At 26.2% G+C, this 15,930-nt stretch overlaps 4 protein-coding genes and 1 non-coding gene across 7 annotated transcripts; 4 read left to right on the top strand and 1 right to left on the bottom strand.

Annotated features, from left to right (window-relative positions):
* Positions 1–441: 441 nt before the first annotated feature.
* LOC124427083 (dihydropteridine reductase) lies at positions 442–3,171 on the top strand. The gene is made up of 5 exons (XM_046969552.1): positions 442–640; positions 2,143–2,226; positions 2,311–2,557; positions 2,638–2,830; positions 2,914–3,171. The coding sequence occupies exons 1-5, from the start codon at positions 551–553 to the stop codon at positions 3,011–3,013; spliced, it is 714 nt and encodes a 237-aa protein (XP_046825508.1). The 5' UTR covers positions 442–550; the 3' UTR covers positions 3,014–3,171.
* A 408-nt stretch (positions 3,172–3,579) lies between these two features.
* On the top strand, positions 3,580–3,652 carry Trnak-uuu. Its single transcript has one exon. It is a non-coding gene; the product is annotated as a tRNA-Lys (tRNA).
* Positions 3,653–4,467: 815 nt separating this feature from the next.
* Positions 4,468–5,703, bottom strand: LOC124427086 (ATP synthase subunit e, mitochondrial-like). The gene is made up of 3 exons (XM_046969555.1): positions 5,553–5,703; positions 4,832–4,988; positions 4,468–4,591 (listed from the first exon to the last, which is right to left on the bottom strand). The coding sequence occupies exons 1-3, from the start codon at positions 5,607–5,609 to the stop codon at positions 4,551–4,553; spliced, it is 255 nt and encodes an 84-aa protein (XP_046825511.1). The 5' UTR covers positions 5,610–5,703; the 3' UTR covers positions 4,468–4,550.
* A 143-nt stretch (positions 5,704–5,846) lies between these two features.
* LOC124427078 (another transcription unit protein) lies at positions 5,847–8,947 on the top strand. Its single transcript, XM_046969543.1, has 6 exons — positions 5,847–6,370; positions 6,633–7,223; positions 7,295–7,665; positions 7,746–8,333; positions 8,421–8,622; positions 8,705–8,947. The coding sequence occupies exons 1-6, from the start codon at positions 6,325–6,327 to the stop codon at positions 8,875–8,877; spliced, it is 1,971 nt and encodes a 656-aa protein (XP_046825499.1). The 5' UTR covers positions 5,847–6,324; the 3' UTR covers positions 8,878–8,947.
* A 250-nt stretch (positions 8,948–9,197) lies between these two features.
* LOC124427080 (glycerol-3-phosphate acyltransferase 3) lies at positions 9,198–15,420 on the top strand. Of its 3 annotated transcripts, XM_046969545.1 has the most exons (10): positions 9,198–9,451; positions 12,059–12,346; positions 12,463–12,603; positions 12,709–12,843; positions 13,646–13,667; positions 13,769–14,070; positions 14,281–14,396; positions 14,480–14,621; positions 14,890–15,098; positions 15,187–15,420. In XM_046969545.1, exons 1-10 carry the CDS (start codon positions 9,230–9,232, stop codon positions 15,272–15,274), a joined length of 1,665 nt encoding a protein of 554 aa, XP_046825501.1. In that variant the 5' UTR covers positions 9,198–9,229; the 3' UTR covers positions 15,275–15,420. The 3 variants fall into 3 exon arrangements, with proteins under 3 accessions (XP_046825501.1, XP_046825502.1, XP_046825503.1); XM_046969546.1 differs by lacking the exon at positions 13,646–13,667 and having other exon boundaries at positions 13,837–14,070; XM_046969547.1 differs by lacking the exon at positions 15,187–15,420 and having other exon boundaries at positions 14,480–14,634; positions 14,890–15,066.
* The last annotated feature ends 510 nt before the right edge of the window (positions 15,421–15,930 follow it).

Here is a 15,930-nt window from a genome sequence, read left to right as displayed (position 1 = left end):
TATTACGTATTATTAAAACTGTATATTTATAATCATATCATTTGACTTTATAACTTTTCAAATTACAGATAGTGCTCTCATTGTAAAAATCAACCAATCGTATTAGAGAATTTTATAAACTTTATTTAAATGATTTTGATATGAAAATTATATATATGTACATATATATATATAACACTACACATACACATATAATAAATCTCACAATTATAACAAAATTTAAACTATAATTAGAATAAATTAAACTTCTTATTAGTTAAAAGAATAATTACATTATCATTCATATTATTTTGGCTTATTATTATAACAACTAAAATGATGCTTCGTATTTGCCTTTACGAAGTTACACCAATATAATGTAATCCCAAATTATCTTTTCGAACGGTCATCTAGTATTTTATTCAATGTCGAGAACCGGCAATCTAGCAATCCTTTCACGACATTTTCCGAAAGTCAGCTCGTTCCTATTCGTATTCTTTCGTAGTCGATCGCTGATTCCCGGATCATTCTTGCAAATCAAAAAAAAGAGTTTAGGCACATTTTGTGAACAATGGCAGCGGCATTAGGACGTGTTATAATTTACGGTGGTAACGGAGCCCTGGGTTCTGCTTGTGTTTCCCAATTCAAATCAAAAAATTGGGTAAGCATATAAATATTTATATATAATGTTATAATTAAAGAAAAAATTTTATCGAAGTAAGGATAAGTTTATCGAACATGACATTTCGAATAAATTTAAATAAAAGATAAACGCTGTATTAATATTATCTTATACTTTTTTATAAAAATAATTTGACGTATAGATTTTAATCTATAAAACACGTATTATTTTTACAAGTATTTTATTTTTAATGATACAAAGTATTAAACAAAATTTTGATTTAAATCTGTTTATTAATAAGAAGAAAATTTCGCATGAAATTTGAAGAATACTTTCTATTAGCGTATTTAAATAATACTGTAGAAAGTAATAGAAAAATAATATGTTAGAAAGTAAAGTGTATAAGTATTCGTTATTTTGTTTTTTTTATAAACTACGTACTGTAAACGTAACATAGGACGTATAAAATGTCTAGTGAGGTGAAAGTTGCGCAAGGACACGGAAAACCATGTTAAGGATAACCTCATAAAAACTAATACGCATTTGATTATAACAAAAAATAGTATTGTACAATATCTTAATAAAAAACATTCAGCAGCAAATAAAACAAATCGCAAGGTTTTATTTAAAATTTTATGACAAGGACATCTTTTGATAAATTATGCTTTCAGCAAATAAACAATATCCAAAAAACGCTTGTGAAATAAATAATCAGCCTTTTAATATTTATTTGGATTGAAAATTTATTTTCCAAGCTCAAAACTATCTGAAGTAAACTTCAAAAATTCTTTTATTCTATACTATCATTTTCTCACTGATTGAAACATATATCGATAAGTGCGCAACACGTAAGCGTGGATTAGCTTATAGATCGGAACAGGACCTTCCATGTAACGTATATATATGAGACAGCATATTTTCCATATGTTTTATACTATATATACATATATATAAAATATGTTTATATATATATATATATAATATATATATATATATATATATATATATATATATATAAACATATTTTATAAAGAGAAAAAGATAATAGATAGATTAAAATAAGATAAATTGAAATCATTTTTTTTCGTGATGTCATTGTTGTTTACATAGGAAAGAGGGGGGAGGGAGGAAAGAGAGAGATTAAAATTTTTTTATTTCATTTATTCCTTGATAATTTATCTATTACTTTTCTTCTCAATATTCTTCTTCTAATTAATTAAAACCAATCACTCGTGCCGATTCAGACCTCGAATTATATATATATATATATATATATATATATATATATATATATATCATATATATCATATTTTGCTTGATATATAATAATTTTACAAAATAATATATTACAAATAATTTTATAAATTATTAATTATAAATTGTTAAGATAAAATAGATTAAAATAAGATAGATTAAAATCATTTTTTTTTCGTGATCTCATTTTTGTTTACATATTTCAAAGAGCCTTGATTGCCTTTATAAAATGTTATTTAATTTAATAAATATTACAATATGTAATAAATAATGATAAACCATTTCAGTGGGTTGGATCTATTGATATGAAACCCAATGAAACTGCAGATGCTAATATTGTTGTAAATGGTAATAGAAACTGGCAAGATCAGGTAAATATTGAATCTAATTTTTATTTCACTATTACTTATTTATATGAAATAGTGATATTAATATAATTTATTTCTATATACTAGGAATCTGATATCTTATCAGAAATAAAAGATATTTTGAAAGAAGACAAAGTAGATGGAGTGATTTGTGTAGCAGGTGGATGGGCTGGCGGAAATGTTTCAAGCTCAAATTTTATCAAAAATAATGATCTTACGTGGAAACAAAGTGTTTGGAGTTCAACTATTGCAGCAAGTATTGCCTCTCATTATTTGAAACAAGGAGGATTTCTTGCATTGACTGGTGCTAAAGTTGCATTAGAAGGAACACCAGGTTTTTTTAAATTTCATTGAATAACATTTACTATTATATTTTTGTGATGACCTAGAGATTCTTATTTATTAATTATTTAGATATGATTGGTTATGGAATGGCAAAGGCAGCAGTCCATCAATTGACCAAGTCTTTAGCTTCCAAGGGTAGTGGTCTTCCTCATGGTTCTATTGTTGCTACTATCTTACCTGTTATTTTGGATACTCCATTGAATAGAACGTGGATGCCTAAAGCTGATACAAGTACATGGACACCTCTTGAATTTATATCAGAGTAAGTATAACATATATATTTTATTATTATTAACATAGAATGATATAATATATATTTATATAACGTATTTATATTATCAATAGCTTGTTTTGGAAATGGTCTCAAAATCAAGACCGTCCCTCCAATGGTAGTCTTGTTCAATTGATTACTAAAGACTATGAGACAACATTGATAACAGTTTAAAAATGGAAATGAAACTCTGAAGATGATAAAAGATTAATGGGAATAACAATTTCTAACAGCATTTATGATAATAAATAATTACTTACTATAAAAAACATACTCTATGTCTCTAAATAAATTCTGTGAATATACAAATATATTGTTAACATTATCTGTTATATTAATATTTTATTTAACTTATACATATTTTTATTCCAATATCCATTCCACAATAATGCAATTGCTTGATTTGTAAAAACATATTATTTTACATAATTATTGTTGTAGTAATATATTTTATATGATTCAAATTTTACGTATAATACAATTATATAAACAATTTATCGTTTATTGTAAATACTTTAAAAATATATTAAATAAATATTATAATTGTATTATTCTCTCTTTCACTGATTTGTAAGATATTAATTTTAATAATACAGAAATAAATATTATTCTTTAAAGATATTCAATTTTGATATGTTGTATGATGTTATTGACGTGTTATATTGTTGCCGTAGAATAGAAATATTATTATATCGATATATGAAAAGTATATGTGTATATTTCGTAGAACTAACATAAGTGCCTGGATAGCTCAGTCGGTAGAGCATCAGACTTTTAATCTGAGGGTCCAGGGTTCGAGTCCCTGTTCGGGCGGTTTTTTTTTCTTACTCCTAGATTTCTTTTGGTAAAATTAAGCTTTTATTTTCATAATCATTACGCTCTATACTTAATTTAATGGAACCTAAATTATTTCTGGTTTTGCATATATATTGTTTTTTGCTTATGAAAGTTTAAATAACATCTAATAAAACAATAGAAAGTTCGATAAATATTATTTTATTATTAACCTATTATTGCGCATTTGGACAGATAAAATTAGATAGATATTGTACTATATATGATGAAAATGTTTTGATGATTTAAAATTACCAATATATATAAAAAAACACAATTATTTTATGTTTATTTAATATTTTCTATATAAATTTTCAATAACAAAGCATTTTAGTTTTTAATTGTATGATAATCATTAAAACAGATTTCTTTGTATAACTTGCAAACATTTTGCAAACGAACAAAAGTTTTGTTACTTTTTTTATACATTTTGTAAACTAAAAATAAGCATACTTTCTGGTATGAAATAGATCTTAAGAAAAGAAAAACCACTTACTAATAGTAAGATTTTTTAAAATAAATCTTTATCTATTTTGAAATAAAGAAATTGCACACAGATTGTAACTTAAAACCAAATAATTATCACAATGTAATATTTTAGAAAATTCTATAAAAACTGATATTAAAATATAATTTTATTTATAAATAAAAAACTAATTAAATACTTTTTATCATAAGAAAAACCATTTCTTCGCAATTATTAAATAAATGTCGCACTTATTAAAAGATTTTTTATATTTATATTTTAATGTACTAATTAATATAGTTTAATAGGCAATAGATAGGTCCTAATATGAATATTATAGTATTTTATTATTATTATTTACATATAAGTAATCTCCATTAATAATGCACTAGTAAGTTTATATAGAATAACTTAGTTTATTTTAAAAAGATCTGCTAACATCTTTTGTTCCTCTGAAACAAGAAAGATGGACAGGATTAAACATTTCAAATATACATTATGCATATAATATATGTTATAAAAAATTCTGAAATATAACAATATTGATTTTATGAAAAAAAAATGAGAACAGTTGTGAGATATATAGATGAATTATTACATATTATTATACATTATTACACGCTACTATATACAATTATATACTATTTTGTAATGTCAATCAATTATTTTTTAGAAATATGAATAAAAATTACCTTCTAATCGAATCTTCTTTTCAAGTGCTTCTTTTGCTTCTCGTGCTGGTCTTTCTCTTTCTTCTTTTTCTCTGCGAGCAGCTTCTATATTACCAAATCTACGTTGGAAAAATGCTCCATATAAAATTCCCATGGTAAGTAACGTCCATCGTGAAAACTGAATATAACAAAATTCACAGATATTAAAACTCTTTTTTAATTAAATATATACTAGGTTATATGTATATAGAAAAATTGTCAAAAAAATCCAGACAAGGTTAAGATCAGGTTAAGAGTACAATAATTCCTTTAATCTATATATTTTTTTTATATAATTATTTCATTAAAAAATTTCAGATTATGCTTATTTTTTTTTTTTTTTTTCTTTATTCATTCCTATGAAATTTTAAATACAGATATCAATTAAAAGGAATTAATAAAATCAATTTCGTGTAGAACTACCAAAGATTAAATCATTACAGGTTAGAAAAACAAATGACAAAAGAACTTCGAAGAAACGTTAAACAATTAAATGTAAACTTAAAATAACAATAAATTGTTGTCCAATTTTCTATTTAGCATACATTAAAAGTTATATAATAAAATAAAATTTTCAATGAAAGTAAATTTTTTTATAAATACATAATCAAAAAATAGATCGCAATATTTTTCTATATTAAGATATATTTATTAACCACATAAATATATATTAACAGAGCATATTTAAATCATTCTCATGTACCTTTATTAAAGGTGATACTCGAACGGGTCTTGGATTCAGTTCAGCTGAGACCGACATTTTGTTAGTGATGTCTATCTTACGACGTTTTAATACTACCCTCAAATATTTCCTGTTCTCATCAGCAAGTAACTATACGTAATATTTTACATTCTTTTAGAACCATGAAATTATCCAATGCTTTTAGATTGAAAATAAGGGAAGCACGACATTAGAAATTTCCTAGATTTCAACTCGACAACAATGCCATCGTTACTAGACACCACAATTGAATTACAATGGACTTGGTTTGTCCACTTTAATTTTCCATTTAATTGTAAGTTTATCACTAGTAGATAAGTTTTCTTAGTGCTCGTGTTTAATTATTCATTAATTTGTTATGTTTTCGTTACAAAATTGTTGTATCTTGTTAAATAAATATACAAAAACGAATTAAGATTGTTCTCAATGAAATATTGATATTCTTAATCACGTGATCATAACACGTTTTAACATACGCATTACAAGTAAAACCAATAGAAGATGAAAACCCTACATTTCTCAGCTTAAGGACAAACAATAAATGTTCTTGTACATTTTTGTTACATGTTATTTAATTTCATTTTATGAACAGTTTATAAACAAATTTACATTAAATATTAACAATATTTTGTTAAAATGAAATATAAAAAAGATGGTTGATTGAAAGTTCTAATATATAATACTGTCAATCTTATCATGATTTTTTCTATTTAGAGATTTAATAGTTTGGTTATAGTGCGTTTATTTATTAAATATGTCGCCAATACAGGAAAGTTTAAGAGATTCGAGCGGAGATTCTGGTACGTATTTCAATTTAAAAATTTTTCTAGAATCATCTTTATAGACTATCTTTCATAACATAGATTACTTTAGTATATTTGCATAATAAAATTTACATAGTATATTTTTATTACAAATAAAATATATGTTTACAAGAACCTTTAATATAAATAAATGTTTTAAACGATATATTTTAAATAAATGTCTTCTTTTTTAATTTACTAAAATTAAATAATACTGTATGATTAACATCACTAAATTAATTTTAAATTATTATTATAGGTTCAGATTCTGATAATGCTTCTGTTTCATCAAGATCAAGTGTAAAATCAACTAGATCAGATGCGAGTAGGAGATCAGATGAAAGTAGAAGGTCAGATGTAAGTAGGAGATCGGATGGAAGTAGAAAATCAGATGCAAGTAGAAAGTCAAATGCAAGTAGAAAATCAGATGGAAGTGTAAAATCAGATGTAAGTAAAAGATCAGATAGAAGCAGAAGATCAGATGACAGCAGAAAATCAGATGAAAGTAGAAAGTCAGATGGAAGCAGAAAGTCAGACGGAAGCAGAAAGTCAGATGGAAGCAGAAAGTCAGATGGAAGTAGAAAATCAGATGGAAGCAGAAAGTCAGATGAAAGCAGAAAGTCAGATGAAAGCAGAAAGTCAGATGGAAGTAGAAAATCAGATGGAAGCAGAAAGTCAGATGGAAGTAGAAAATCAGAAGGAAGTAGAAAATCAGAAGAAAGTAGAAGATCAGAAGAAAGTAGAAAGTCAGATGAAGAAAATGAGTCAAAGGTATTAGATTCAAGAAAGTCTCAAACTCCTAAGGAAGATAGAAGTGATAATGAATCTGAAAAATCTTTTATTGCAGCTGGTCAGTAAAATTTATTTATGTGAAATATATTTGTTTCTATTTATTCTATTAATTTATATTTCTTGTTTTAGGTAATGAAGAAAGTGCTAAATCTGATGATAGTGATTTAGAAGAATCTAAAAAGCGCAAAACTAGTGATTCGGAAGAAACAAAAAATATTAAAAAGCATAGAGCTGTAATAGGTTCAGACTCTGATAATGAAGATACAGAAAAAGATAAAGAAGATAGTGTAGCTCCAACAGCAGATGCTTTATTTGGTGATGCAAGTGATATTAGTACTGATGATGAGAAAGAAAAAAAGGAAACTGAAGATAAAGAAAAACGTGAAAGTCGAAGTAGAAGTCGAAGTAAAAGCCGAAGTAGAAGTAGAAGTAGAAGTCTTAGCAGAGGAAGATCTGATAGCGGTGGGGAAGGACCAAGTCATCAACCTGTTATTGAAGATGTATAATCATAAATTTACTTCATTAAATATATTCTATTTCTTTTTTATTCTGACAGATATTCTACACATTCTTATTGTAGGATGAGAAAGATAAAGAAGATGAGCCAGAACCACCACCAGAAACTAGGATTGATGTGGAAATTCCAAAAATATCTACAGATTTAGGAAGAGAAATACATTTTGTCAAGCTTCCTAATTTCTTATCTGTAGAAACTAGACCATTTGACCATGATACTTATGAAGATGAAATCGATGAGGAAGAAACTTTAGATGAAGAGGGTAGAGCTCGGTTAAAACTCAAAGTTGAAAATACAATAAGATGGAAAGAAGTATTTGATGAGGAAGGAAGAGTTGCGCATGAAAGTAATGCTAGGTTTGTTAAATGGTCAGATGGCAGTATGTCATTGCATTTGGGATCTGAAATATTCGATGTATATAAACAGCCGTTACAGGGTGATCATAATCACCTTTACATACGACAAGGTACTGGTTTACAAGGACAAGCAGTGTTCAGGACAAAATTAACTTTCCGTCCTCATTCGACCGAGTCCTTTACACATAGAAAAATGACAATGTCTTTAGCGGATAGATCACAAAAAACATCTGGTATTAAAGTTCTTTCTCAAGTGGGAATGAATCCAGATCAAAATAGATATGAAATGATAAAGGTTGGGGTGATATATTTTTACTTTAATTTTAGTTATTTTACTATTAGTTTTTGATAAAAATAATAAATATTTGTTTACGAATTTCAGAAAGAAGAAGAGAAATTGAGAATGGCTATGCGCGTTCAGAGTAAAACGAAAAAATCTGCTAGTGGAGGTCGAAGCACAGGAAGAGCTTCTACTGGATATGGTGTCGATGCTTATCACGATGACGCTTCAGAAGATGAAGGAGCTATTTCTCTTGCAGCTATAAAAAATAAATATAAAAAGGGTGCTGCTGCTACTGCTAAAGGTATATATATTAATATATTATACTATATTACAATATTTTTTTTTTTGTAATATTTATAATAATTTCATTCTTTTGTTTTTAGCTGCATCGAATATTTATTCTTCGGATGAAGAAGGTTCAGACTTCGAAACTTTGAGACCAAAGAAAAATATAAAAGGAAAAGTGCTTAAAGATTCTGACGAAGAATCTAACTCTGAAAGTGCTTCAGCAAGCGGTGGGGAGGATGATAATCAAGCTGATAATACTAGCGATTAAATAATTTTGTAATTATTGGCAAATAATAAAATAACGTTATGTACACACATGTACATTTTATAAATATGAATCTTCTGCGAATTGTTGATACGTTATTTATAGAACATTTTTTTTAACTTGTTAAATAAATTTAAAATCTTTATTTTCATTGTTTTAAAGCTTCCAGAATTTTCTTTCTATTATCATTAAAATATAAAAAATGATAGATAAGATTGATATTAAAACATTGATAATCATTGGTAAGTACTTCTAATCTATACTCGATAGATGGAGCAGTGTTCTCTTTTAAAAGGAAGCTCTCTAACTTTGAAGGTTTACAATCTAGAGTATTGACTTCCTTTTTAACGGTTTAATGTACGAAGGTAAGGTACGTGAAACTTTAACTCTCGACAGTGCTCGACAGTGCTCGGCAGTTAGCAAAATGGCGTTCCCGTGGGTGGTGATTTCATTCGCGTTTTCTTTGCTATTAACGCCATTCCTTATGTTTTTACTTGCTATTATATTTCTGGCATCCATTGGTAAATCACTCGGTGTTCGCAGATTATACGTAAAACTATTATTAGCACTTTTTGAGGTAAGTCAACTAATAAAAATAGAGGAATCATGTTTTAAATAGTTAGTTTCTTTCATGAGCCAATTTGAATCTAAGCTTGACTAAGTTTCTATCTATTTTTATGTGAATAATATCAATGGATCAGTATTAATTAAAGAAACTGATTTTGTTATATCATACAACTTTTTTCTAACAAAGGTTATGTTTGTTTCATTGTTTCTTGTGATTCTTCAAGTATCAAATTATGATAAACGTATGGAAATGGTTTTTTTTTTCTTTTATAACCTTGAATAGAAATAAATTTAATGATACGTTTCCATGATGATGTTGTATATTTTAAAGTGATTTTAGAAAGATATAGTCTTATTTAACCTAAAATAAATATAATATCATTTATATGTTTCTCTCGATCAAAAGTACTCCAATAATGTATTAATGTTAAAATGCTAAAATATAATATCTTATGAAAATGCATGAATATATTGATATTCAAGTTTTTATTAATATTTAAATTTATCAAGTCTGCATCATGCAATCAAGTGTTAATATTATTTGAAATATCGCGCTTTTTATATGATAAGATATAGTATATTTATTAATTAAATGATTCCAATAAATATTACAAACTGTTTAATTATGACGATGCGAACAGTTAGGCCGATGAAATAAAATTTGAAAATCGATGTTAATTCGAAGTAAATCCACGTTTCAGTGATATTGCTGTGCATCTAACAAGCCTCCTTTTATTTTTTTTGTTAACTTATGATTTTTCGCATTTAATTAATATGGATTGTAAAAATACATTATGTATAATCACCTCTCGAAATGTGATTTCGATTGCATATGTAAACATAATTTAATTTTTTTGTTCTTTCGTAGATGATTTTGAAAGAAACTTTTCTAAAAAAATCTCTGAGATCGAAAATATTGAAAAATTTAAGACGTAAAATAAATTGATCGTGATTATTGAAATAATAATATATCAGAGTAAAACATATAAAATATTGCTATTTCTAATTATAAAAGAGACGTTTTTTATTATCTTAGTAATTATCACGTTATCAGTGCTACCTATTCGTTCTGTGCAGTGAGTTCTTAAATTATATGTTATACATAGAAATTTTTTTTTAATCGTATTTATATTGCATACTTAAAAATATATAAGAATATTTTACATATTCTAATACTTTACAATTTCGATTTGATGTCTCTTATGAAATCACATTACATGATCTAACTATTGATAAGTTAGTGCTCATTTATAATGTTAGACTTCGGCTTCTTGAGAATATGATTATCTTGACTATTTTATACTATTCTCTCCTATATGTTTTATATGTAAAAATAAAAAAAGGAAGTAAAAAATAAAAATGTAAAATTATTCGTTGTCAGTTTTATTTTAATAACGAATAACTTTTGTCTTATTTAAATTCTATTTCTATTCGCATTTGAAGAAATATTAATGTGTGTGTGTGTTTAAAAACACAAATATGCGCGTTGATAAAAATACGACAAAATAAATGCTTATTCAGCACGAAGAAATTATGTAAAAATTTCGTGAGTGTTGTGAAACACGTAAAAGAAATATGTAATTAACACGTTGCCGCAAATGATGACTATAGTCGTTCGATTTTTGGCGATATGTAGGCAAATAACGGGTATAACCGTATTGCGCTGACACTCAATTTCATATAGCAGTCATAAACAATTGAAAAAAAATGTGTTTCTGAGCACGATCGTTAAATTAGAAGTTTGCGGCGACGTGTTAAAAAACAAATAATATAAAAATGAGGACGTTTTTAAGGGGAAACGAACTGTATTTTATCGATTATCTCTTTTCTTCTTCTAATTGTTTCTTTCTAAGATATAATGAAATAATATTTTAAGGACAGTTTATAAAAGAAAAAAAGTAGCGATAATCGTTGGTTCAAGGCTTATTTTTTTTTAATCTCTTGATAAGTATTATATCTATCGATCAAGTTTTTGTGAGAAGAAGATTGGAAACGATCTTTAAAAAAGATGTGGTTATTTTTCTTTGATCTCTTTGTTTATGAAAGATGATATATTGTTTAAATTAAATTTCATTCATTACCATAAAATATTATTTTTTATTTATGCTTTGTTGTAAAATCATATGTATTATGTGATTACTTATTCGTACTTGCACGTAATGAACAAAGGTTACTTCAATATAACGGTAATCAGTCTGTGGATTTATAACCATTCTAAATAGATATAGCTTACGGACCAATGTCGAAAAGTGATTCTCCTTTGATATCAAACCATGTAGAGATCGATGTAGATAAATGATTTTGTCTTTTAAAAGGAAAATGAATGAAAAACAAATTAAATTAAATTAAATTAAATTAAATTAAAATAAATTAATTTAAATTAAACCAAAATAAAATAAAACAAAAATATGAAATCTTTTTTCAAATAATAATTTAATATTTTTTTATACGATATAAATCAATATTTTTTTATTATTAATATTTCTTTATCATTATAATATTTATTCGTTATTAGATATTATTATCTTTTTTGTTTTTCACATTTTATTTTTATGTCATTATTTGATATAATAAATATTAGGAAATTTGATGGATTTATTATTGTAATTGATTACAGTATGGTAGGCAGAATATAGAAAAAGAAAGAAATAAAAATAATATCTTAGAAGAAGAGGAGGAGCATGAATCTATTGCGAGAAATACACAGCAAAAATTAAACAAACATTCCATGGACAAGGAATTTCAAATACAAAATGGAATTATGAGTAATAATCAAGTCATAGCTAGATCAACAGATTTGATTCTATTACCTGAGCCAGAGATGCAAAATAATAAGAATCATATAGATGAACATACAAATGAGAAAATTGAGGAAATTTCAAAGGATATAGATAGCAATAAGGAGGTAAATTGCTTTTTTAAATATTATGTTACAAGTGCGAACAATTATAAAATTAAATTAAAAATTAAGAGTTGTAATATCTAACATAAGAAAATTTGTTTATATGTGTATTCCTTTAGAATACTCTTATACGACGCAATTCTTTTGAAACGCTCAAAAAAGGATTTGAACCAGCTGTTTGCTTAGATTACATCAGAGCTGGAGTAGAGGCCATTATTGAAGATGAAGTAACTTCACGTTTTGAAGCAGAAGAACTAAAGGTAAAAATATTTATTTTGTATATTTTCCCTTACCTATAGAAAATATAAAATGATGATCTTATATTTATTACTTATTGCTTTTTTATTATTTTCTTATATTTACAGAATTGGAATCTTCTCACACGAACAAATAGGCATTATGAATTTATATCTTGGAAATTAACAGTAATATGGATGTTTGGATTTTTTATGCGATATTGTTTTCTTCTACCTTTGAGAATATTCATCTGTTGCATAGGAGTAAGTTCAATGAATTTTATATTTTTATTCCTCATACATATTTAAGATAGCATAAAACAAGTATACATTTCAGAAAATTGGTCAAAATACTGTATTTTCCTTTAATATAAGTACTATTATCACTATTATTACAGGTATGAAAAATGATGATGTCTCAATTATGTATAATTTATATAATGAGGTTAACTCTCTACATCATTTTATTATAGATCAAGTATTAAATTGTTATAACAGTGTTAAATTTACACAATTCCATTTATATAATTTTTGTATGTTTTTACTACGTATCAAAAACTGAACTTCACTAATAATGAAGTTTCTTAGGTATTGTACTTTGTCCTCGCGACATATTTAATTGGATTCTTGCCAAACAAATTTATAAAATGTTGGGCAAATAACCAGACATTTCTTATTACATTTAGATTCATATTTCGATTTGGATACACACCCCAGAAAACAAACCAGAAACTAGATGTAGTTACTTATACCTTCATTATTGACGTTTGTATCTTATACATACAAACAAGTTTAGAATTGGTAATATATAATAATTGAATACATCGATTTACAAGCTTAAGAATAAATACATAGTAAATATAATAATATAATGCAGTAAATATATCTATATTGTCATTAAATATTTTTTTATAAGTTGTGGATATAAAATTATTGCTTTTTGCTTATAATTTATACATACAACATATTTTTATTATTATATACATCATAATAATCAATAATTACTATTTATAAATTTGTTGTTGCATATTTAGCATAATCATTATTGTTTTACATATTGTTCAAGTTGACTACTAGAGATTCTATTTGTGAGTACAATCTTTTAAAGATATTTTTCATTTACTTTGTCAAAGACATTACAAATTCGTAAGTGTTACAGGTAACAGTATCCTGTAACTTTGCTTTACAGGTAGTATCTACACAGCAACTATTCAGAGGGATTCGACGTTTCTCAGGTGCAAAGCTTGTGGTTTACAGGTGATGTGGCTGACAATGTGCACAGCAGTAGTGGGCTACATTCCAGAGGGTAGCTTCAAACGATGGCTGAACTACAAAGTCTCCATAATGTGCTTTGCTGTATTATCCAGTGCTTTGTCTTCAGTCATTACTTACCATCATCCAGAAAATCGACCAGTCAGAGGCATATGTGTAGCTAATCACACATCTCCTATTGATGTACTTATACTTATGTGTGATAATTGTTATTCTTTGGTATGTTTTATCGAATAGTATATAATTATGATATATGTATTATATATTTATCTAATTTGTATACTAAGTTAACATTATTCAGAGAGAGACATAACAAATAATTTTTTTGTAACATATTTTCTATACTTACTTTGACAATTGATTTTTTCACAATATCATGATCAATTATTATTATGTAATTACTTTGATTGGTAATTAATCCAATTATAGATAGGTCAGAGGCATGGTGGATTCTTGGGGATTTTACAAAGAGCACTTGCTCGTGCTTCTCCACATATATGGTTTGAACGTTCTGAAGTTAAAGATAGAGAAGCAGTTGCAAGAAGGTAAAACAATGATATAGGTTAATTAGTTCTTATAATTCTTAATATAATCTAGTAATTTAATTGTTATATTACATTATATTTAGATTAAAAGAACACGTATCAGATCCCACAAATCCACCGATATTGATTTTTCCTGAAGGAACTTGTATCAATAATACGTCTGTTATGCAATTTAAAAAGGGTAGTTTTGAAGTAGGTGGTGTTATCTACCCTGTTGCAATCAAGGTAATGTGTGCATGTGTGTATATATTATTTTTAGTAATTTATGTCATATATTTACATACATATACATACATGTGTGTGTGTGTGTGTGTGTGTGTGTGTGTGTGTGTGTGTGTGTGTGTGTATGTGTATGTATATGTATATGTATATGTATATGTATATGTATATGTATATGTATATGTATATGTATATGTATATGTATATGTATATGGATGCACTCATAAACATTTCTGAAAATTTTAAATATTTTTATTATGGATTTTTTATGTAGTACGATCCACGATTTGGTGACGCATTTTGGAATAGTAGCCGTTACTCAATGTTACAGTACTTGTATATGATGATGTCTAGTTGGGCTATAGTTTGTGAAGTTTGGTATTTACCTCCAATGTACAGAAACGAAGGAGAGAGTGCCATTGATTTTGCAAATAGAGTAAAATCAGTTATAGCAAGACAAGGCGGACTTGTTGATTTACAATGGTAAACTAAAATTAAAAAACGAATTAATATTCCTATGATAAAATTATTATAGGTCAGACATAAATATATTTTTTTATTTTATTATTAGGGACGGTCAACTTAAAAGAATGAAACCAAAGAAAGAATGGAGGGAGAAACAACAAGAAGAATTCAGTAAACGCCTTAAAGTTGAATAAACATACATTCCTTCTAGTCACATCATTTTTTGCATAGCACGTGATACTTCATTGAATCAGATATTTTTTGTCTGCATTGTTGTTTCACCTATTTGTGTCATCTTTATAAATATTTATAACATTGTGCGCGTAATTAACGTTGTAATCCAACTTATTTGTATCTTCAAATATGGAACATTGCACTTTGATTTATTGTATCAGATATGATATGTATATTATCATCTCAGCATTTTGTTATCAGGGTATCAGTATCTCCAGGATTTCTTGATACATAATCTTCAATTACATCTTTTCTAAATATAAGTTTGAAATAATCTTTGTAATTAAATGTTCAACATTTTTATTTTTTCACTGAGTAAAACCCATTAATATATAATATTTATTTTCAATATATAATTTTTGAAGACAGTAATAATTACGTTTTTATTGCAAATATATTTTTTATGATAAATAAAGCGTAAAAATATTTTCTTATAATGGAAGTATTTTATATGTTCAGTAAGCAACCTTATAAAAATAGATTATAATTTTAAAAGTGCAAGAACCATATTTGTAAGTTTTAGGCATTGTAATTTTATTTATATTTTATGAAAGGTATAGTATTGTTTTACTTGTGCGAGTGTACGTTTTAATTTTCACAAAACTACTTCATATAT

This window comes from Vespa crabro, chromosome 9, assembly GCF_910589235.1.
Source record: "Vespa crabro chromosome 9, iyVesCrab1.2, whole genome shotgun sequence".
Taxonomy (NCBI): domain Eukaryota; kingdom Metazoa; phylum Arthropoda; class Insecta; order Hymenoptera; family Vespidae; genus Vespa; species Vespa crabro.
This window is presented reverse-complemented; position numbering and strand designations above follow the sequence as displayed.